Below are 23891 nucleotides of genomic sequence, written 5' to 3' on the forward strand. Positions count from 1 at the left end.
TGGTGTAGCTGGGTTATACAATAGCTTCATTTTTAGCTTTTTGAGAAACCTCTACATTGCTATCTACAGTAGCATCAGCAGTTTATGCTCCCACCAACAGTGAATACATCCTTATTTATTCCCCTTCTCCCACTTTCTCTCTACCACTTGTCCTTTGTTTTCTTGAAAGTAGCTATTCTAACTGCGAGATACAATCTCACAGTAATACTAATTTGCATTCTTTGTCCAGGGTGAATGAACCTTAGATGTGTATGCCATACCAAAATGAGATTAAAAAGAATTAAATATACCTATGACAAACAATACAATCGAAGCGGTAATAAAAATCCTTAAGATTAAAAATAAGCCCAGGACCTGATGACGTTAGTACAGAATTCTATCAGGTTCTTAAAGAAAAATTAAAACCAGTGCTTGGCAGATTATTGAAAAGATAGACGAAATGAAAACACAGTTCTTATGAAGTCACTATTATGTCAGTACCCAGACCACATACAGCAGAACAGCAAAATAAGAAAGCTACAGACTCATTTCTTTGATGAGCACAAATACAGAAATTCTCAGTAAATTATCCACAAAAGAAAATTGAGGAAAAAGTAAAAATACTGTGACTGATCTGATTTCATTTCAGAGATGCAGGGATTATTGAACGTGTGTATATAAGTGAAATTGATTAGTCATATAGATGGCCTCAAGAATAGAAGTTACATAATTATCCCAATAGGTGCATAAAATGTCCTTGACAAACTCCAATACCTCCCATTTTGAGCTGAACAGAGACAACACCAATAGACATGCTAACGTGGATGGGTGGGTGAGCTTGAAGCCTACACAAAGAAGTACAGGCAACTAAGGAGTGCTGAGAACAGGAAATAGCGTCTTCCCCAGGGAAGAGCACACTAGTTGATTATCCAATACCAAATGTTCAGCCCTGAAAACCAATACATATAAATAGCATTATATAGACTGGCCAGGTTGTATTTATGTATTGAAGGATACCTATGTGCCTGTACACATACATGTACATAACAACAATTATGCAAAAGAAGCCATGAGTTTGAAAGAGAGCCAGGGAGGATGGATGGGAGGAAGAGTTTGGAGGGAGGAAAGGGGAGGGGGAAATAGTATAATCATGTTATAATCTCAAAACATAAAAGAAATATTACAAAAATGCTAGAGAGATTAGGGATATAAGCAACATATACGCAGAATAAGCCATTTATGACAAACCCATAGTCAACATCATGCCAAGTGGAGAAGAACTCAGAACGGTCTCATTAAAATCAGGAACAAGACAGGGGTGTGCCCACTTTCTCCATTCTTACTCAATACCATGCTTCATGTTGTAGCTAGAACACTAAAGCCATAGAAACAAATAAGAGATACAAGTAGGGAAGGAAGAAATCAGTTTTCTTATTTAAAGATGATCTGATTTTGTATATAAGAGGCCCTGAAGACTTCAACACCTGGCCAGTGACATGACTTCATGGGAAGGCAAAATTTTGCAATAAAACCCCCATGACCTGAGTTTGATTCCCAGAATTTACACAAAGGTGGAAGGAGAGAAGTCTCCACAGAGTTATTCTCTGCTGATGTGACTCACACTCACTCATGCAGACACATCACACACAAGTAATAAGAATACTAGTAATAAAACAAAAAATGTAAAGAAGACTGTGCTATGAACTTGTAGAACTAATAAACACTTCATCCAAGAATCAGGATGCACAGTTAACATTAAAATCAGTAGTCTACCTAGATACACACTGAAGGGATGCAGGAAATGAGGGCTGAACAGATGGCTCAGTGATTAAGGGCATTCACTGCTCTTCCAGAGTTCTTGAGTTCACTTCCCAGCACCCACACGATGTCTTACTGTAGTGGGATTGTTTTTGTATTATAGACATTGCCTATGTAACCACTTGGTGATCATTTCCTCCTTATTTCAAGTGTTTGTGGTGGTTATCATTTTCTGATGGAGAAGAGAAATATTTAAAACGGACCCCAGATGTTTCTTATTAGAAGCAAGATTAGAAATGAAGGAGCCCCAGGGAATCTTGGTTAATGAAAATGTATCAAAATGGCTTCCACTGAATCAGCAGTGCTGGGAGTACATGCTATGCAGATTTTATGCAGATAGCGGAAATAGTGATGGAATATACCTAGTGGGTCAATGATGACCATATACCCATATATGGACATACATACACATATATACCTGTATAATAGATATACATATATATTATATACACTATATGTATACATAATACATATATTATATAGCATATGTACGTGCATTATATATTTATATGCACATATAACATAAATGTATATAATAACACATATGTGTATAATATATGTATATATAATATGTTTATATATACATTACATTTATGTGTGTTTATATATATATGTATGTTCTTACCTATGAGCTAAAGTACTGTATACATGGCCATGTCATCAGGGAGGACATGGAATGATTCAAGAAGTAAGAATTTAAGGGAACTCTTTGAAAAGTAAGTCCAAGGGTTGGAGAACGTAGCTTGGAGGTATAAAACTTACCTAGCAAGTGGAAAGCTCTGCTGAGTAGGATCCCTAGGATCTCAAGGGAACAAAGGCGAAGTGGCCAGAAGAGACAGTTAACAGCTTCCTGATTTCATTTAAAAACAGATGTATTTATTTTATGAGTATAGGTGGTGTTTTCTCTGCATGTATGTCTGCATTTCTGTATGTTATGTGCGTGTGATGCCGAAGAAACTAGAAGATGGTATGGGACCCCATGGAAGAGTCAGATGTGAGCTCTGTGTAGGTGCTGAGAACTGAACCCGGCTTCTCTGCAAGAGTAACAGGCACTCTTTACTGTTGAAACATCTCACTAGCAATCTTCCCCTTGATTTTTAGAATTTATCTTATTTATAGTTTGCTCAGAATTCAGAATTCCTTCATCTAAGGGGGGAGGAACATTGTATCCACCAAACGCCAACTTAATGCTTCTCTTAATGCTTCTCTGCTTCTGGTATCTACCGTCTTGCTTACTGTTTCTAGGAATCTGACTGTTTTACTTACCTCATCCAATGGAAGCACACAGTACCCTTTGCCTGGTTTGTTTCACTTTGCATTAGATATTCCAAGACAGATTAATCCTGAAGCATTTGGCACGAGTTTCCTCCTTTTAAAGTTGAATAATGCCCGTTATGCATATATGTATGTATGTATTTAGTTTTGTTTCTTCACACACCTACCAATGGCATTTGAGTTATTTCTGCCTCATGGTAATTTTTATGATGCTATTAACATGGCTATCTAGATATCTCTTCAAAAGCCCTCTGCTTGCTCTTTTGGATATATAATCTGAAGTAGGTCCTAGAATATTCTCAACTTCTTTTGTGTTTTGAGCTGAAGTCTTATGATATATGATAAGTATAGTTTCACTTTAACAGATGATACTCTGATATTCCACTAAAATTCCTTTTGTATTTGCAGTTCATCGTGCTAATCTGGACTGGGATACAGGAAACTTGCCTGTTCATATTGTGTGTTATATGCAGTGTCTCTCCATATATTGCCATGAGCAGCGTCAGCGATTATAAAGTAAGAAAGTGTGGGTAGGGGATACTAATAATTTCAATGACTGTATTTTTTTCAAGATAGGGTTTCTCTGTATAACCCTGGCTGTCCTAGAACTCACTTTGTAGACCAGGCTGGTCCCAAACTCAGAGATCCGCCTCCCAAGTGCTGGGATTAAAGGCGTGCACCACCACTGCCCTGCAAAAGCTTATTTTTAAAATGTGAAAACTTCTTACTTCAAAGTTATGTGGAAAGTAGAACATTTTCAGATGTCTTATTACTCTGAATCTTCAAAGCAGAATAGTATATAGCTTTTGGATGAACTGTTTTCTAGCAGCGTGGAAAACAATCACTGAGTTTGACATTTAAGATCAAATTTAAGACTTAGATTCCCTTTGTACTCTGTAAATTACAGTTTTATGTCCCATTTGGGTTTGTTTACATCCTTTGTCCAGACAAAAACGTAAGATTTATATGAGCCTGCTGTCATAATCCTGAGCCACTAACCTTGACAGAAGAAGGAAAATTTATTTAATCCATCAGGTTCACAATAACCTTAATTATTTCTTCTTTCTTTCTTTCTTTCTTTCTTTCTTTCTTTCTTTCTTTCTTTCTTTCTTTCTTTCTTTCTTTCTTTCTTCTTCTCCTTCTCCTTCTTCTCCTCCTTTTTCTCCTTCTTCTCCTTCTCCTTCTTCTCCTCCTTCTTCTTCTCCTTCTTCTTATTCTCTTCTCTTTCTTCTCCTTCTTCTCTTCTCCTTCTCCTCCTCCACCACCACTTCTTCTTCTTCTTCTTCTTCTTCTTCTTCTTCTTCTTCTTCTTCTTCTTCTTCTTCTTCTTCTTCTTCTTCTTCTTCTTCTTCTTCTTCTTCTTCTTCTTCTTCTTCTTCTTCTTCTCCTTCTCCTCCTTTTTCTCCTTCTTCTCCTTCTCCTTCTTCTCCTTCTTCTTCTTTTCTCCTTCTTCTTCTCTTCTCTTCTCCTTCTTCTCCTTCTCCTCCTCCTCCTTCTCCTGCTCCTCCTCCTTCTTCTACTTCTTCTTTGAAGGCTTTGGAAGGCTTTCTCCTTTTCTTTATAAAGATATATTTATTTATTTATTTATTTATTTATTTATTTATTTATTTATTTATTTATTATGAGTACACTGTAGCTGTCTTCAGATACACCAGAAGAAGGCATCGGATCCCATTACATATGGTTGTGAGCCACCATGTGGTTGCTGGAAATTGGACTCAGGACCTCTGTAAGAGAAGTCAGTGCTCATAACCACTGAGCCATCTCTCTAGCACTGGAAGGCTTTCTTTTATTTTAGTTTTTAGTGGCATGATCTGTTAAATTTGTAATTAATTTTTTTCTAAGAAAACTTCATTATACAAATACTGAATTATTTACATCATTTCTCCCTCCCTACCCCCAACTTCTACCATGCCCTCTCAAGTTCATAATCTCCTTTTCTTTTACTTTGAGGCATATATAGGAATGCATGTATAAATACATATAATCTGCTGAGACCGCTTAGTGTTGCTCCTACATGCATGGGTTTAGGGCTGACCACTTGGGATTGGATAACCTATCGAGGTCTTATCCCTGGGGAAGATTGAAATTCTCTCTCTCTCTCTCTCTCTCTCACACACACACACACACACAAACTCTCTCTCTCAAACTCTCTCTGTCTCTGTCTCTGTCTCTGTCTCTGTCTCTGTCTCTGTAACCATGAATAAAAAGCCTGTAGCTCTTCATCTAAGGGAGTGGCCTTGTGAGATGACCCCTGTGACCCTGTTCTGTTGCCATGACAACCCGTGCTGTCATTGCTGAGGTCTTGTTTAAGCAGCTTACCATTTCATGACTGCAGCTTCCCTGTCATATCTAGAAGATACAGTCTTGCATCCGACTTCTTTGATCCTCTGACTCTTAAAAATCCTTTAACAGACTTCTATTTATTATTATGGACCTATTATTTTTCTCTATATAGCTCTTTCACTGTTATGGTCCCTCCTTACAATTTTATTTTTATTTTTTTACAAAAATTAAAATATATTGATTAAATTTAAAGATCTAGAATCTAGAACCCAAAAATTTCAAAAAAGCAGACAGAATATTACTATTGGAAACCCCCACAACTGACCTCATGTAATGAGAACAAGAAAATATTTAGAGTTCTTTTCATTACTCATGGGTTAACATGGTATTGCACATCAGTGTACCAAATAAAACATGGCTAGGGAATTCGATCTGTAGGTCTCAGGTACTTAAACACAATATGTAATTATTTTCAATAGTAACATACTATGAATTTACCATAAAAAATCTTGCCTTTTCAACCACCCCCACAAATGTACCCGTATACAATGCCAAGACAGTCAATGTCAGTAATAGGTTTTTTTTTAAGATAAGCAAATAAAGTGAATTTATATCTTATATGACTAGACCCACTAGCCCAGCACTTGGCACACATGAAGAAGTTGGTCAGAAATCTATGATTTAAGTTGAATATTGATACCCATCTTTTAAGTGCCATATGTATCAAAGAGTAGATTAATATCTCATGGGCTTTTCATACATTGACTATCCCCACTTTCTGTTTCACAATAGCAAGTGCTTGGGAACATAACTGGATATCTCATGGAATCCTTTCCAGGGATCAGGGATTATTGAGAGCATTAACTCCACTGCTAACAAACATGCAACAGTGATTCCAACAGGAGAGGGGTCTGTTCCTAAAGCAAGAATGCTGGTGCATGCAATAGGTGTATGAAATAAATGCTGTGTGACAGCTTGCTCTCTGACGGCCTAGGGTCACAGGATTAGCAGCAAAAGAGATTGGTAGCTTTCACAGTGTTAGTAGCTTTTTTTTTTTAATAGGTGTTACAGACTTCCTCTTAACCCAGCTGGCTCCCAAATAATCGAGACTGTACTATTATACTTATTTAACAAGCTTTAAGGGCACAACAACTGAGCGATATCACTCTATTTTAATCCTCTAAGCCCATCTGGCTACCTCCCAGTCAAAGTCCTGTGACACTTGCCTCTAGTACTGATCTGGCCCTCTGGTCTCCAGGTGTCTTCTCATGGTCTTGCCTGGACTCTCCCAGTGGCGAGTCCCTATTTCCTTTCTCTTCTTCCCTTTCCCCTGGATGGGAGGAAGTCCGTCCCTATTTTCTCCCTGATCAGTCATTGGCTGAGCAGCTTCTTTATGGACCACTCAGGGAACAGTTGGGGAGCAATGTTTACACAACATGAGACATGAGAATCTCAGAATAAGGATTGCAACAAGACACAGGGCACAGAAACCAGCATTTGAATAATCAGGGTTTCTTTACACAGTACTCAATAACATTATGCCTACATTATACAAACATTTATCTTCCTCCTGTGACCCCTCTGTCTCCCCAAAGGCTGTTGGCCACCAACCTGAGGGGACAAAAGGAGCAGAAGTGGAGAACAGGATTGGACAGTGGGGAGTATGAGTGGAATGACCTCTGGAGACCACTGCAGAGAGACAAGTCTACTTTTATTGTTTCAGGGATAGAGTATATAAGGGCCTTTTATGGGTATGGGTGGAAAGGGCTAATTGGTCTTGATATCAAGCAATCAGGCTGATTGGTTATAATACAGCAACTAATTATCATGCGGGCAGGAAGCCAGAGTGGACCTGTGTGCTGGGTTACACAACCTTGCAGAAACTCTGTCACTTTTCAGACAGGGCCAGCCACCTGTGTTCAAGGACACTCTCCAGACAAGGACAGGCAGAGACAGGGAAGCCCCACTAAGAAAGCGACTCTCCCATTTTGTGTTGAGATCAGAAAGGCATCCAGTCATGGGGCACTGCTACCTTAATAGAAGGGTTCCCTAACAGCCTTAACGTGATCAGACTAGTAAAATAACGACCTCTAAAGAATTACATTTTCCCTAGGAATCATCTTAGGAGAAGGGAAAGGCTGATGCTTGACTCCAGACAGAAAAGTGTCTTGTTCCCCAGAGATTTCACATAGTTCTTTTTTGTTGTTGTTGTTTTGTTTTTTGTTTTGTTTTGTTTTTGGTTTCTCTGTGTAGTCGTGGCTGTCCTGGAACTCACTCTGTAGCCCAGGCTGGCCTCGAACTCAGAAATCCACCTGCCTCTGCCTCCCAGAGTGCGGGGATTAAAGGCGTGCGCCACCACGCCCGGCTGATTTCACATAGTTCTTACAACTTTACCCTACCACCTTGCTGAAGAGGTAGAGCTGAGACTATGGTGGGTCCATAGTGGCCCACACCTTCACTGTGCATGCTTAGCTATGCAAACCACTTACCCTCTTTGGAAACTTAAACCTCATGCCAATATCCCTGACTAGACCTTTTTTTTTTTTTTAAAATCAGTTTCTTGTCTTTGTGATGTGACTGCTTTGAACAAATCCCTATTCTCTGCCTTTTGATACTCCTTGTCCCTTTGATTGGCACATTAGGGTGGACTGCTAGCCTTAGCTTACTGGGGCAGCCAGATCCCAGCCTCTGACCCTAAAAAATGTCCAAAACCAACTCTTGACATTTCTGAAGATGAACCCTCACTTCATGATTTAAAATGACAGAATTCCAACGACCACACCTTAGTTTGACACACACCGAGGAAAGAAAAAAAGATAAAAAGGCATGGGGAACCGTTTCTGTTGTTATCTAAGGTAATTAACTGGAGGAACTATTTAAGTCCCAGTAGCTCTTGGAATGGGAGAGGGTAGTTTCTCAAACAGAATTTGGGGTATTATCTTAACTTAAAGTTAGAAAATGGATACTAGAGCAAACGCAGACATTTGACACAATTTGGCATGAATTTGATATGATTTTCCAAGATTCAAAATTCAAGTACTTTCTAACACCATGCCTGAGAGTGGAGCTAAGAATAAATTCAATCCCATAGGCTTGATATGAGTACTATATTATATAATATACTTTTAAAAAGTGTAACACTTCTGGTAGGAATAAAATTTGACAGAACCCTATTATTCGAAGGTTATCATCTACTCTGTCAAAATCGGTCACTAGGATGTTATCGTATTTTTCACAGTGTTAAAAAAGTGATTCTAAAATTCACATAGAAGCACAAAGGACTGAACACTCAGAGCAACCTTATTGCTTTTAAAACAAAACCCCAAACGTTCGATTTACCAAACGAAGATGCAGGACCCAAACTCTGTGATGAAAGCTACCTAGCTCAGAGACGCAGAGACAGCACCCAGCTGACCTTCCTACTCCACCAGTATCCAAAAAGAAAAGAGTTATTTTTTCTGCTTCATATTGTCTTAAGTATCCTTCAACCCAAAGACCCTCCTTTCTCTTTCCTAGGCTTTCTTATGTTCACTCCCTGTCACCTGGTTGCTTTTTTGTCACTTTACCTATGGCTGACTTTATTTAATCCAGTTTACAGGAAGCTTGTTGAATTAATGGTGTGTGCTAGGGCTGAGCCATGCCACAACAATGCGTTTCAAGTTTACCATCTAGGGGTTTGTACAATGTGATCAAATATGCTGCAACACAACCCTCCGCAGAAAGAACCATGCCAGAGAGGCTGGAACGTAGTTCAAGCTAGCATGCATCAAGTCAGGGGTTTGATCCCCATTCCTGATAAACCAGGCAGAAGGGCCCATGCCTTTAATCCTAGCATTTGGGAGATGGAAACAAGATCAGAAGTTAAAGGTCATCCTTTATGCATAATGCCAGGCCAGCCCCAACTACATAAGCCCCAACTACCGCCCCCCCCCAAAAAAAAACCACAAAAGAAATCCAACCAAACAAAAACACCTTGCAGTTTAACTGAACTGATGTCCATTCTGTATTTTCTCATCAGAAGAAAGCTGATTCCCAGCTGTGGATTTCTGGCCTCTACCCTTCAGCCTACTGGTGTGGGCAGGCAGTAGTGGACATTAGCCTCTTCAGTGGAATGCTTCTCACGTGCTACTTCACATCATACACGTCAAAACTGTTGAACATTGACATGACAAGCGAAATTGTGTTTTCTGTAGTAAGTAATATGGTGCCGATCAAATTCTGCACAGTAACTAAAAATAAAATGCAATGGTGGTTGCCCATATATTTGAGAATGTTGGGTAAACTTAACAACATGCAGATTACCAGTATGATACAATATTTTTAAATATATGTAAATTTAAAATCTCCTCCAGATGTTCCACTTTAACTGACATTGTCTGAATTATCCCTAGATTGTTCTTGCACTTGGCTGTGCAGCCTCTCTGGTCTTCTTGACATATGTGATATCATTTGTTTTTGGCAAGAGGAGGAAAAACAGCAGCCTCTGGTCAATTTGCTTTCTTATTGTAAGTATGAACACTATTAAGCGCAGTTGTTTGTTGTCTTGGGTAGTGGAAAAATGTAAAATGTAGATTAAATTTAAAGACTCAAATCCAGTGTGCCAACTTTTTAAAAGCTGATAGAATATCACAATACTGCAACAGCCAACTTCATGTGATGGTTTCAACAAAATTTACTAAGCTTCCCAATGAACCATTTAAAGTTATGCATGTAAAGTATACATGAAACATCACTTAGTTTTAAGATTTGAATTCTCTTCCAAAGGCATCTCATGCATATACAATTATCCCACAAGTCCAGTAAAGCCTGAAATTCAAATGATTATTGTTCTCAAAGACTTCAGATTAAAATTACCCTGAAGAAAGGACCTGGAAATGTAACTTGTATTAGTAAGCCAGTTGTTTCAGAAGGATTCCTGTATAGCACTTTGAATGGAGTTCAGCTGAGACCCTCTCGCATACTACTCCCCTCTCTTCTTCAAATTCATGGCTCTTGTTTTCATTAATCGTTACCGTATGCATTTGTGTATTTGTATTCATGCATATATTTCTAAATACAACCTGTTCAGTCCACATCATATTACCTGTATGTATCTTTTCAGGGCTGGCCATCTGGCATTGAAAAGCCATTTGTGTGCTCTTCCCTGCGGAGCACCAGCTCTCTGGTTCTCTGCTTTACTTAGTGGCTTATAGTTCTATGGGTAGGGTCCAGTCCTTACAGGTTTTGCCCTGTACTGTTTGGTATCTTAGTTGATGTCATGTTTGTTCAGCTCATGCTTGGGTGGTCATGTTGTTGACAACGAGCATAGCTTGTGATGTAACTAGGACAAACAATCTCACAGCAAAGCCTCTGATCCTCTGGCTTTTTCAATCTTTCTAGTCCCTCTTCCACAGTGTTCTCTGAGCCTTAGGTGCATCCTGGTGTAGATGTATCCATTGGAATGAGTCTCCACAACTCTGCATTTTGATTGATTGTGTTGTTTTGTAGTAGTCTCCATTTATTGAGAAGAGATGTTTCCTAGAATAAGGAATAAAGTCTACACGTATCTGTGGGTATATAAAGACAAATGTCTATAAAATATTGTTAGGGAGTATTCTGGTTTAATAAAGTAATAGTTGTAGATTCTTTTTTAACAACCACGATTTCACCAACACTCTGAGTAGTTAGCTGAGTTTCTATCACCAGACACTGTATCTGCCTTGTCATCTTTTTACTCTGATGATAATCCATTTTGCTTTGAGGCTACAAAATCCCATGTATCTGTTTATTTTACTTTTGTTTCTTGTAACTTTGGTGATCATATACTAAAAGACAAAGAGTTAATAGGCACACTGTATAAGGAACTAAAATAATTTAACAACACGAACAAATGGTCCAGTTAAAAATGAACAAGTGATCTGAGTAGCTACTCAGAAACAAAATGAGAATAGGTAGCAAATATATTTTGAAATCTATTTCCTGTCAGGAAAATGCAAGTGTTATAACATTTATTTCATGTAAAAGAACACACAGGAGTAACATGTTGGCAAAGCACACAGAGTGAAAAGAAAGCCCGTACATGGCTTTGGATGGGATGTAAGTCAATAAATACATCCAGAACAGAGTACAGTCTTGAGGTTCCTCACTTCTGGCTGTGAATATTAAGGTGATTAGGTCAGCATACCACAGAGAAAGCTGTGTTGTGTCTTTACTGTTTCACTGTTTGCAATAGCAAACAAGTGGCTCCACTTTTAAGTGACAACTGGCAGATGGCTATGTAGAGAGATTGCCAGATAAAAAATGGAAGGATATATTAATATGTAGCCATAGGTTGCATTACTGTCCTTTTCAGATAAATGGGCAGAACTTGAAGGCATTATACTGGGTGAAACCTGATATAAAATCACAGATAGCACATGTTCTTCCTCTGACATGAAAGCTAAGGAAAGTGCTAATAGTCATAGGATAGTGATTATTACAAGTTAGAAAAGGAGACAGAGAGCTGATAAACCAAGATTGGATGCTGAGTTCCCAACCATCCACATAAAAAAATAATCTCTAAAGATCCACTACACAGTGGAATCAACATGAATATGTGCACACCACACACACACATACACACACACACACACATACACACAGACACAGTCACACACACATACACACACTCATACACACACAGACACACACATACACACACAGACACACATAGACACACATACACACACACACACAGATACACACACACACTCTCACATACACACACTCACAAACACACACTCACACACACAGATACACGCACACTCACACACACAGACACACACACATACACACACACACTCACACACACATACACACACATACACACACACTCTCACACACAGATACACACACACACACTCACACACACACTCACAAACACAGACACACACACACACTCGCACACACATACACACACACTCACACACACATAAACACACACCCACTCACACACACAGACACACACACACATAGACACACATACACACACACAGACACACACACAGACACACACACTCACACACACAGACACACATACACACACATACACACACACTCACACACACAGACACACACACAGACACACACACACTCACACACACAGACACACATACACACACATACACACTCACACACACAGACACACACACAGACACACATACACACACATACACACACACTTACTCACACACACACTCACACTCACACACACACACACTCACACATTGGGAATCAAGAAAGGATTAACTCAGAGACTGTAAACACAAATGATAAGGTGAGAGAAATACTAATTAACTTAACTTGATTGGTACATGTTGTATGTGTATATCCAAATATCACACAGGCCAGAGGAGCTGCTCAGTGGGATAATGCGTATTTAGCATCGCGAGACTCAACATCCCCTATAAAAAAAAAAAAGGTCATGTAGAACACACAATATGCATAATTAACATGTGCTGATAAAGTTAACTTTCTATTGTGGAGGTAGCATTTCTGTATATTTTCATTAACAAAATCATTCCATTTTTGTCTCAGAAATGGGATTGTTAAGGCCACACATTTGTATTTTTATGTGGGAAACTGTGGAAGCTATCATTTGATGTGTCATTTGTCATTCTTGGACTTGCCCTGTAGGTCATAGCCATTACGTTTGACAAAGTTGCAAATAGTTCCTTCAATGAAGCACTGGTTATTTCTGCCACAATGTTAGTACCTTCTTTTGCATTGAATGGACTCCTGGTTATCTTGGAATTGGTAAGAAATGTCACCAACTGTTCCATAAGAAATTGAATATAGAAGCTATTGTCTGTGCCTAGATTTACAGAAATAGAAGGTGGGTGAGTGGGCTCGGAGAGAAGTATTGCTCTTTATAATTAGATGTTCTGAGGTTCAGCTGTGGCGATGCTTAAAAGAAGCCTCAGCAGAACTGTTAAAATGATATGCTGAAGGCCCTTTACAAAAATGGTACACATGATTGGATGCTATTAGAAGCTACAGCCAGATTTCAAAAGAACTTTCTACTTCGATGGGTGCTCCCGAATGACAGAGGATAAGTTCATATGCAACACTGTTCAGTTACTCACGGGTGTGTATCAAACACCGTTCTCCATGCTAGTGATAAGCAAAGCTGTCAAGTTCTTCTTTCATAGAGCATAGCAGAAACAAAGACAGATCAACCTCAAGCGAGTCATAGTGAGCTTTAAGTGACCTGAAGATTACAATGGCAACGGGCCACACGCTGGGGAAGACCGTGCAACGCAAAGCTGTGTGCCCTTAGGAGTCAAAGAATTCTGGAGAAATGATGTCACTAAAGGATGAGTAAGAATTAGGGGGTGATTAAAAAAATAAGCATGCCCTGCAGAGAAACTCCAAGGCCTTGGGAGAAGAGAGACCACAGAGAGTCAGAGAAACTGAGTATCATGCACGCCAAGAGAAGCTCGGTTGAGATCACAGTTTTGGGGAATCCTCATAACTTTCGATGAAATGGCTTTAAGCCTGACATACCAAGTTTTACAAGTTTCATTAATTGTGTTCTAGGGAGAAGGGGAGATACTTGTCCACCACAAAAATGCTTGCTTTTTTTTTTTTTTTTTTTTTTTTTTCCTGATGACATAGCAATGACTGCAAGTTATGGCCGCACCTGGCCCTTTTGCTTAGTATTTTTCTTCTAAGACAGAAGTAGACATCACACACAAATCTAGACTTGTTATAGGGGAGTCAGGAGTAATGACAGGCTTCCTCTAGAACTGCTTGATGATAAAAGAATAATGTCAAGGGCTATGAGTTTTGCTTGAGAAAACAACCATCACCGAGAGAAGACAGATCTTGTGAATGGATTTATGTGGGAAACTTTAGGACAAATAGCTTCATTCCAGAACTTTATATAATGTAAGCACTGGTCTCTGTTTTGCTTTCAATAAATGTTTTTATTTTAAGACAGAAGTTTTTTTTTTTTTAATGGAAGAGATATAGGTTATCTTCATATTGAGAAAAGGTATTTAGTAGGGGGCTCCTCTCTTCTCTAGGGCACATGTCATCAGTGTACACAGAACTATGAAGAAAATGGTCAATGTGCAAAACATTATTGAAATGCGAACTGTGAAGAAAAATATATTTAGCTACTTATTTTTCTTTTCAGAGAGCCTATCAGTACTACATAGAATTTGAAGAGATTAAACATGGTTTATCTGCGGTTGATCTTCTGTTATGCCTAATAGTAAGACTTTCTGCCTCACTACATACCCTATACATAGATTCATATTTTTTGCTATAACTATGTGATCTTGTCTGAAGTTTGGTATCTTTGAAAGTGTTTTAAATACAGTTTTAGATAAAGTGATGGCTTCCAGACATGAATTTTAGTCTTTGGATACATTTTTGGGTGTGTGCATTTATACAATAAGTTAAGAATTCAGTATAGTATTAATTTTGGGTTGTTTATTCTTTATACGGTCATGTCTCTAAATAAGAAAGTGTAAAAATCAGATGCAGTATGGATTTTCCAAAATATGAGTAAAAGACAGAATTAACCATGAGTGAATGGGAAACATGATTATTTTAGATTTAAGGATGACAGAAGCTACTGTCTTTCCATACTATCTGTCTATAATGTTCTAGGCACAATAACAAACACCAAGTCTGCCCACATGGGGTTTATAATCTAGAAGTATATAGGTGAACTAAATAAACAGTAAATACTGTGTTAGGTGGAAAAGTGTCTTAGTTACTCTTTATTGCTATAGAAAACACCATGACTAAGGCAAATTATAGAAGAAAACATTTAATGGAGGTTTAAAGTTTCAGAGGTTGAGTCTATGACCATCAGAGAGCGTGGTGGCATGTGAGCAGACACTGAACTGGAATAATAGCTGAGAGATATATCAGATTCACAAGCACAAGAAAGATTTTTTTTAAAGCTAACTGGGAATGGTGTGGGCTTTTGAAGCCTCAAAGCCTCAGTGACACATCTCCTCCAGCAAGGCCACACCTCTTTATCCTTCCCAAACATTTTCACTAACTGGGGACAAAGCATTCGAAAATATGAGCTGGGACAACCATTCTCTTTCTAACCACCACAGATAGTCAGCAGAGACTTAAAAGACCTTCTAGTAGGTAGTGGCAAGAGTGGTCCTATCTTCCTTCAGGATCATCTAAGAAAAAGAAGTTTAACCAATACAAGGTTATACAGTAACGTGGTAACATTTGAGATAAGCAGAGTTGGTCCACATGGAATTCTACAGAATTCCAGGGATTTTGATGCAACTTTGAGTGGTTCAGGAACCACTGGGTGGCTTCAACCAATGTGCAGTGATCAAACTTGGCCGCAGAAAGCACAACTGCAGTTTCTGGGATAAGAAGAGCAGACAAGAGGGGCAGAGGGAAACAGTGTGGGAATGCATTCCAAGCTGAGAAAGGAAGATGACCTGCATCCGGATGTTCATAACACAGCAGAAAGAACAAGTTGTGCTATGGGTCATTTTAAAGACAGAACAGAATTCACTGGGCTGTAATGTGTGAGCTGTGAACAGTAGGGAAGCAATAGTTTAAATCGTTGTATTTTATGTTCCCCCTATCTTATAAAAATTTGCTACCAAATTACCCATAAATACGCAAGCAACAATTTTACTTAAAAACTCAACTTGCATTGACTCATGCCTAAATAAACCCTTTTCTTTGCTCCTAGCCTTACATTCATACTTTGCTGTTCATTTTTGTTCTGAGATGCCTGGAACTGAAGTATGGGAAGAGTGTAGTACGGAAGGATCCCATCTTCAGGTTAGGATGACAGTTAATTTCCTATGTGAGGTCACAGTTTCGTATCTCTCTTGTGGTGGCTGCACTTTCAGTTGGTTGATAAGGATTTCTACTTGCAACGCAAGCAATGTAATGACTGGCATTGTTGTCAATGGTTTTCTAGTTTACTGTTAAGAGTTATGACCCACCACTAACTAGCAGAGAAATACTTCAATTTCTCAAAAATGTGAAGACTATGCAAGTATGCCATTCTCCCTTCTGAGGTGATTTACATTCTTGAGCAAAAGGGACAGGAAGTGGAGATTTGACTACTGAGTTGAGGGGGTTTTACACAGGGACTTTGGAAAGTATGAGCAGTAAAAGATGCTGAAACAAACATCTGATGTGACGGAAATAGGGCCATAGCAACCGGTGGTGGTAGAAATGACTTGAATTTTAGGAGGGGAGTGGTGGCACCTGATGATATGCTGGCAAACACTGGCCTTATACGTCAAAGATGCTCTAAGGCTAGGGACCACATCACGAGAGAGAGATTCTGGTCAGTGGGATTCGGGTTCATGCAAGCCTGAGGCAGCAGGGAGAGTGGCAATCACCACCAGTCTACTGGGGGACAAAAAAAGCAAACTGGTAAAATCGAATGGGAAATAAGCATTGAAAATGTGAGGACAGTGTGTAACTCGTTTGTTTTCCACAGGATAGCTCCACAAAGCCTAAAAGGTCAGCCAAATCCAGAGGAACCTATAGATGAAGATGAAAACGTTCAAGCAGAAAGACTGAGAACGTCCGACGCCCTGAGCGCTCCGAACTTAGATGAGGTTGGAAAGCATAGACTCTGCTAAAGAGTGCAAGAATCCCTCAGAAAAGAAAAGAAAAAATAGTGTGAAATATAGATTTTTAACTATACCCCAGAAGGTTCTGGAAAGTAAAAAAGAACATAAGACATAATGATTTTACTCTTCTTTTGAGAAACGTGTATTCTAACAACTAGAATTGTAATTTCTGAACAAAATAAGACCTTATGAGTCGAAGAATGTACTATTTGGTGTAAAGTGCTTACTAGGGATCAGAAGATTCAGCCACACTTCAGGCTTGCACGGCAGGTGCTATTCTGCCGAGCTCTGTTTCCTTCCAGGCACAGACTTTTCTTTTGTCCAATTGAGATGCTCTGTCTCTCCAATGTAGTCATTTGCCTTTCACCTAGACAGTGAGTTGGCTTGCACGGTGTTCTGGTACTTCCTCGTGTGTTTGGGAGTCAGAGACACTGTATGTCCATGAACGTGCCTTACATTGGTAACAGTGGTCACGGTCACTCTCGGTTCTTATACGGGTTGGTTTATGGTAAACATGAGAACAAAGGAACGTAACATCTCTGAAATGGAGAGGAAAACCACATTTCCGTCTCTCCTAGAAACCGGTCATAATTGCCAGCTGTCTGCACAAGGAGTATACAGGACAGAAGAAACGTTGCTGTTCAAGGAGGACAAGGAACGTGGCAGTGAGGAACATCTCTTTTTGTGTTAATAAAGGTTTGGGACAATCATTTTTTAAACTTACTGTTTAAAATTGTTTTTATCACTTTTATATATTTATTTATTTTTACAGTTCAGTCATTGCCCCCCTCCCGGTCTTCCCTCCCATAATTCCTCATCCCAGTCCCCATTCCCCGTCTCCAAGAAGATATCCCTCACTCCCCGCCAGGCCTCCCCACTCCCTGGGGCCTCAAATCTCTCCAGGGTTAGGTGTATCTTCTCCTACTAGAGAAGCCAGACTAGACAGTCCTCTGCTGTATATGTGGTCTGGGTCCTCTGACCAGCTAGTGTATGCTGCCTGGTTGGTGACTCAGTGTCTGAGAGATCTCAGGGGTCTAGGTTAGTTAAGATTGCTGGTCTTCCTATGGGGTTGCCCTCCTCCTCAGCTTCTTCCAGTAAAAAGCCTAATTCAACCATAAGGGTCCCCGACTTCAGTTCAATAGTTGGGTGTAAGTTTCTGTCTGTCTCAGTCAGCTGCTTGTTGCTTGTTGGGCCTCTCACAGGATAGCCATGTTAGGCTCCTGTCTGTAAGCACACCATAGCATTGGTAATAGTGTCAGGCCTTGGAGCCTCCCCTTGAGATGGATCCCAATTTGGGTCGGTCACTGGACAGCCTTTCCCTCATTCTCTTCTCCATTTTTGTCTCTGCAGTTCTGTTAGACAGGAACAATTCTGGGTCAGAGTTTTTGACTGTGGGATGGCAACCCCATCCCTCCACTTGGTGTCTTTCTTGTCTTTCTACTGGAGGTGGAATCTACGAGTTTCCTCTTCCCACTGTTGGGCATTTCATCTAAGGTCCCTCCCTTTGAGTCCTGAGAGTCTCTCACCTCCCAGGTCCCTGGTACATTCTAGAGGGTCTTCCCCCTACCCCCTACTCCCTGAGGAGGTTGCATATTTACATTCATTCTGCTGACCCTCAGGGCTTCTTTCCTGTCTCGCCCCACCCCCACCCCGCCCCACCCCATACCTGATCATACCCCCTTTTCCTCTCCCTTCCTCCCTTTTACCCAGATCCCTCTGCCTCCCATGATTATTTTCTTCTCCCTCCCGTGTGGGATCGAAGCATCCTCACTTGGGTTCTCCAGCTTGTTTTTATGATATTTTGAGACTAGAACTTAGAGCCTCATGCATGCTAAGCAAGTACGCTACCACTGGTCAGTATTCTTCGTTCTCTCTCTTCATGTTTTAAGGCACAATCTCACCAAATTGCCGAAGATGGCCTTTTAAACCTACTCTATAGTTCAGGCAGGTCTTGATCTTGTGATCCTCCTGTCTCAGCATTTTGAGTAGACAGGAATACAGGTCTGCATACAACAAACCATTAACCATTGCTTTTAGGAATGATCATACATACTAAAGCATAATTTCAGTTGCTGGAGCCTTCATTTCCTCATTTGTTCAAATATATATATGGTGTGTGTGTGTGTGTGTGTGTGTGTGTGTGTGTGTATAAAGGACTGTTATAGGAAAAATAAGGAAACTTCCTGCTCTTGTGGATTTTGCATTCTAAGGAATCCATAAGAATATCTTATCAATAACATCAATTATTACCCAAGTCCTATGGGGAACACTGAAGCATGTGTCATGGTGTGAGTGATGTGTTTGGTTAGAACAAAAGAAGGCTTTACTTAAACAGCAACATTTAAGTCAAGGTCTATGTGAGAAGAAGGTGGGGACCACATTGGCAAGGACTCAGACACAGCAGCGAATCTTAGTGGTTGAGTCTAAAGCCAAGAGTCCAGCAGATGTATCGGTGTGAGGGAGGGATGGAGTCACGCAGGGCTAGAAGAGGAATATTTCCTTAAAGCCGCAGAAGCAGTGCATTTTACTCCACAGCAGTATAATGTTATTAAAGTTTTTTTTGACAGTTACTATTTTGTAGAGATTACACACTGATATTTGTTTACGAATTTGAAAAGAGGCGATTTATATCAGTTCAGATGAAAGAGTGTGGTAGTTTGGGTGCGCATAGTTTAATTTTGAAATAAGGGTAGTGTTCCAGCCTTCTGAGGTTTGTATATCATTTGCATGAATATACTAGGTACCAACTCTCACATCTATGGAAAAATAACCGAGCCAGCAAATCTTGAGGGGGGAAAAGACTGATTCATCAAGTTAATAAGCTTTTGATAACATTTTCGCAATGAGAATTAAAGAATATTTTCAGGGTGTATGCCGTGCATATTTTAAATGTGAATTATTCTATTTGAGAGATGTACAGACCTCTCAAGCTTTCACTGAAAAAACATGCAAATCTGCATTTCATTCCCAACACTGATAGTCTTATTCTTTCTTTCAGGTGAAATTTTGGGATTGTTAGGACCCGATGGTGCTGGTAAAAGTTCCTCTATCAGGATGATAGCTGGGATCACAAAGCCAACAGCTGGACAGGTAGCAAAAAAGAAGGTCGTTTCCATTTCCACAAAATATTATGATCACAATAATCATAGGTTATGTATTTGTAGGACTGTGTTTTTATGGCTGTTTTGGATGTACATTTTGTTTTTCCTCTTATTGTTTTTGACGGTATTTAAAAGTTTATGACAGGAATTGGCATGTTACCAGGAGCTAAGTACCTTTTACCCACTACAGCTTCTCAGCTACCACCTGACTTTTTTGTCTTTCCCACCCCATTTACACGTGAAATTGTATTGTATATCAGCAGGCTATGCTTTTCATAGTAAACATGAATTACTTTCTGTGATATGTTCTCATTGTTTTAATAGTTTAGGTATTCATTTGCCAGCTATACGGCCGTTTCCAGATTGTGTGCAGGAAGGGCTTCCCACATCTTCAGTAAAGCTGCTTTCTCTTGTAGGTGGAATTAAAAAGGTTAAGTTCAGCTGTGGGTCATCAGGACGACAGCAGGGCTGAGTTTGGGTACTGCCCTCAGGAGAACGGGCTGTGGCCCAACCTGACAGTGAAGGAACACCTGGAGTTGTATGCTGCTGTGAAGGGGCTGAGGAAGGAGGATGCTGTCATTACCATTTCAAGGTTTGGAAGAGGGTCCTGATATCCCTTTTGTTAAGAGACAGTAGGTGCTACTCACAATGGAACATTAGGATCGGGAGTAGAATTCAAAGCATTGATGGTAGAACAGAAATGAGAGACCACACCTGACTCCCTACATGCCTGAATGTGGGAGCTTAAAAACCACTGACTTCAGCATTTGAAGGACCCTGATACAGCTGTCTCTTGTGAGGCTATGCCGGTGCCTGGCAAACACAGAAGTGGATGCTCACAGTCAGGTATTGGATGGAACACAGGGTCCCCAATGGAGGAGCAAGAGAAAGTACCCAAGGAGCTGAAGGGGTCTGCAACTCTATAGGTGGAACAACAGTATGAAGTAGCCAGTACCCCCGGAGCTCTTGTCTCTAGCTGCATATGTAGCAGAAGATGGCCTAGTCGGCCATCATTGGGAAGAGAGACCCCTTGGTCTTGCAAACTTTATATGCCTCAGTACAGGGGAACGCCAGGGCCAAGAAGTGGGAGTGGGTGGGTAGGGGAGTGTGGAGGGGAGGGTATGGGGGACTTTTGGGATAGCATTTGAAATGTAAATGAAGAAAATACCTAATAAAAAATCATAGAAAAAAAAACATTGATTTCAGTAGTTGACAAAGAAGGAGTAAGTCTATATTCATGACTGCCTTCAGGTTTCTAATGAAAAAAAAAAAAAGGAAACGGAATAACAATCAATTAAGTTTCTCATTTTTAAAATTAAGTTACTTAATATAAAAATTAGATTATTTAAAAAGTAATCTCATGATGCAACAAAATAATGAAATAACCTTTATCATGATTTGAATTTTGAGAACAATACCATCCTTCCCTGCAATGTTTTTATAATTATGGGTGGTTTCATTTTTCCAGAAGTTCTCTCTTAATGTGATATTCCTGTCTTAATTCCTCTCAGATTAGTGAATGCTTTAAAACTACACGACCAGCTGAATGTCCAAGTACAGAACCTAGTTGCAGGAGTGACCAGGAAGGTATGTGTGGTGCCTGGTGCTCTTCTGAGCATATGTGGTACAGGAGCTAATGGAGGACATTTTCTTTCTCTCTGCATTGCAGCTGTGCTTTGCGCTGAGCATCCTGGGAAATTCATCTGTCCTGATTCTGGATGAACCCTCTACAGGCTTAGATGTGTCAGGGAAACAACAAATGTGGTGAGAATCCTTCTAGGCCCAGACCCATGGTGAACAACATGTAAAATGGCATTGGTAAAATGTGCAAACAGATCCGTGAGCCCACTGGTTCCTGATTCAGCAGAGAGTGTATCAGTTAGCTGCTGTAGCATGGGTGGTAAATGTTCCTTACAGGGCTATGTTTTGAAGTCTGGGTCCTCAGCCAGCAGTGCTGTTGAGAGATGTGAACTAGAACCTTTAAGAGGTAGAGCCTGGCTGTCTCAGTTAGGGTTTTACTGCTATGAACAAACACCATGACCAAGGCAAGTCTTATAAAGGACAACATTTAATTGGGGCAGGCTTACAGGTTCAGGGGTTCAGTCCATTATCATCAAGGTGGGAGCATGGCAGCATCCAGGCAAGCATGGTGCAGGCGGAACTGAGAGTTCTACGTCTTCATCCGAAGGCAGCTAGCAGAATACTGACCTCCAGGCAGCTAAGATGAGAATCTTTAAGCCCATGCCCACAGTGATACACCAACTCCAACAAGGCCACACCTCCAAATAGTGCCACTCCCTGGGCCAAGCACATACAAACCATCACACTGGTGAAGGGGGTTAAGTTGACCTTGACGAAGACACCAACACTCTGCTTTCTAGTGTCTTCTTCACTTCATGGCACTTGAAGAAAGCAGCTGTGTCATTTCCCCTGTGCCTTGTCCCGCTGTGGCATTCTGCTTTGCCTCAGGCCCAAAGCAATAATGGATCTAATCCAACATGGCTTGGAACCACTGAAATATCAATGCAAAACAAACTTCTCCCTCTGAGTTCCTCATCCCAGTGATAAGACTCTGCCGTGTACCGATATTCTGTCAGCTGCCAGTTTAGCAAGCACGCCAGTGGAGCAGCTTTCAAAGGGCAAAGATTTGTTTTGGCTTGAAGGTTTGGTGGCTTTACCCTGTATCAGGTTGACCTCATGGCTCTGGGGCTGTGGTAAGGTAGCTTGCCATGGAAGAGAACATATGATATCCCCGGTCACTTCAAGAGTCAAGAAGCAAGGAGAATGAGGGGTTGCTGAGATGCCTCTGCCGTGCTAAGAGCATCCAACTAGACCTCACCTCTTAAGGATCCAACCACCCCCTAACAGCACTGGCTGGGGACCAAGCGTTTAGCACAGGAGCCTTTATGAGACACTCACCACCCAGACTCTCTCTGCAGAGATAGTTTGTGTCCTTAGGAAAACAGACATTTAACAGCTGGATAATCTAAATGCTCTCTACTCCTGCAGTTTTTGGCTTAAACAAAACTCTAGTTAAGTCCTACTTAGTTTCCTTACCTTAATTTTGTACTTTAGTTATCGATAATTCTGTAACCATTTATTTTACTGCTCACACGTAAAGTCCTAAAGAGCCTTGACTTGCTGACATGACGTCCTTTTTTTCATTTTCACTTAATCTGTCAAATTTACTGACCCAAATTTATATCACTTTAGTTTTTCTACTTTCTGTGAATCACCCTTGGGACTAATAGAACCCCGATTTAACTTCATGTTTGTGGTTACCCAGTATCCTCTGTCATTTAAAATGTTATTTTATTTTGTTATCACTATTTGATGCAAATGTAGAATTACTTATAAATCCATTATACCCATCATGCAGTTCCAGTCATTGCTACGAGGAGGCCCTCCCTTTTTTTTTTTTTTTCATATATTTCTCAACTTCTATAATTTCAAAGGCCAGGTGAAGTAGCACACACTTTTATCTCATCATTATTTCAGCTGGTATCTCCAAAAGACAAGGAAAGTTCTTTTTTTCTTTTTTCTTTTTAAAAATTGTTTATATGAGTACATGGTAGCTGTCTTCAGACACACCAGAAGAGGGCATCAGATCCCATTACAGATGGTTGTGCGCCACCATGTGGTTGCTGGGAATTGAACTTAGGACCTCTGGAAAAGCAGTTAGTGCTCTTAACTGCTGAGCCATCTTTCCAGCCCCTCCACCCCGAAACTTCTTAAAGTTTAATCAGAATAACATGAACACAGCTAAAACATCAAAAACGCTCTCTTTATTTTAAATGAACTGGCCAGCCCTCATTTCTCTGGTGTTCAT

General features: G+C 40.1%; 1 protein-coding gene across 4 annotated transcripts in view; it reads left to right on the forward strand.

Annotated features, from left to right (window-relative positions):
- Positions 1 to 23891, forward strand: part of LOC110305860 (ATP-binding cassette sub-family A member 6) — a 69047-nt gene that overhangs the window by 38173 nt on the left and 6983 nt on the right. For all 4 annotated transcript variants that reach the window (XM_029484190.2, XM_029484191.2, XM_029484192.2 and 1 more), the window contains 12 exons: positions 3481 to 3588; positions 9377 to 9550; positions 9750 to 9863; positions 13012 to 13131; positions 14516 to 14593; positions 16061 to 16152; positions 16826 to 16946; positions 17540 to 17657; positions 19960 to 20051; positions 20479 to 20654; positions 21574 to 21649; positions 21732 to 21826. In XM_029484190.2, the coding sequence (XP_029340050.1) occupies positions 3481 to 3588; positions 9377 to 9550; positions 9750 to 9863; positions 13012 to 13131; positions 14516 to 14593; positions 16061 to 16152; positions 16826 to 16946; positions 17540 to 17657; positions 19960 to 20051; positions 20479 to 20654; positions 21574 to 21649; positions 21732 to 21826 (1364 nt within the window). The remainder of the gene's footprint in view (positions 1 to 3480; positions 3589 to 9376; positions 9551 to 9749; positions 9864 to 13011; positions 13132 to 14515; positions 14594 to 16060; positions 16153 to 16825; positions 16947 to 17539; positions 17658 to 19959; positions 20052 to 20478; positions 20655 to 21573; positions 21650 to 21731; positions 21827 to 23891) is intronic.

This window comes from Mus caroli, unplaced genomic scaffold, assembly GCF_978045245.1.
Source record: "Mus caroli unplaced genomic scaffold, Mus_caroli_1 scaffold_13, whole genome shotgun sequence".
Taxonomy (NCBI): domain Eukaryota; kingdom Metazoa; phylum Chordata; class Mammalia; order Rodentia; family Muridae; genus Mus; species Mus caroli.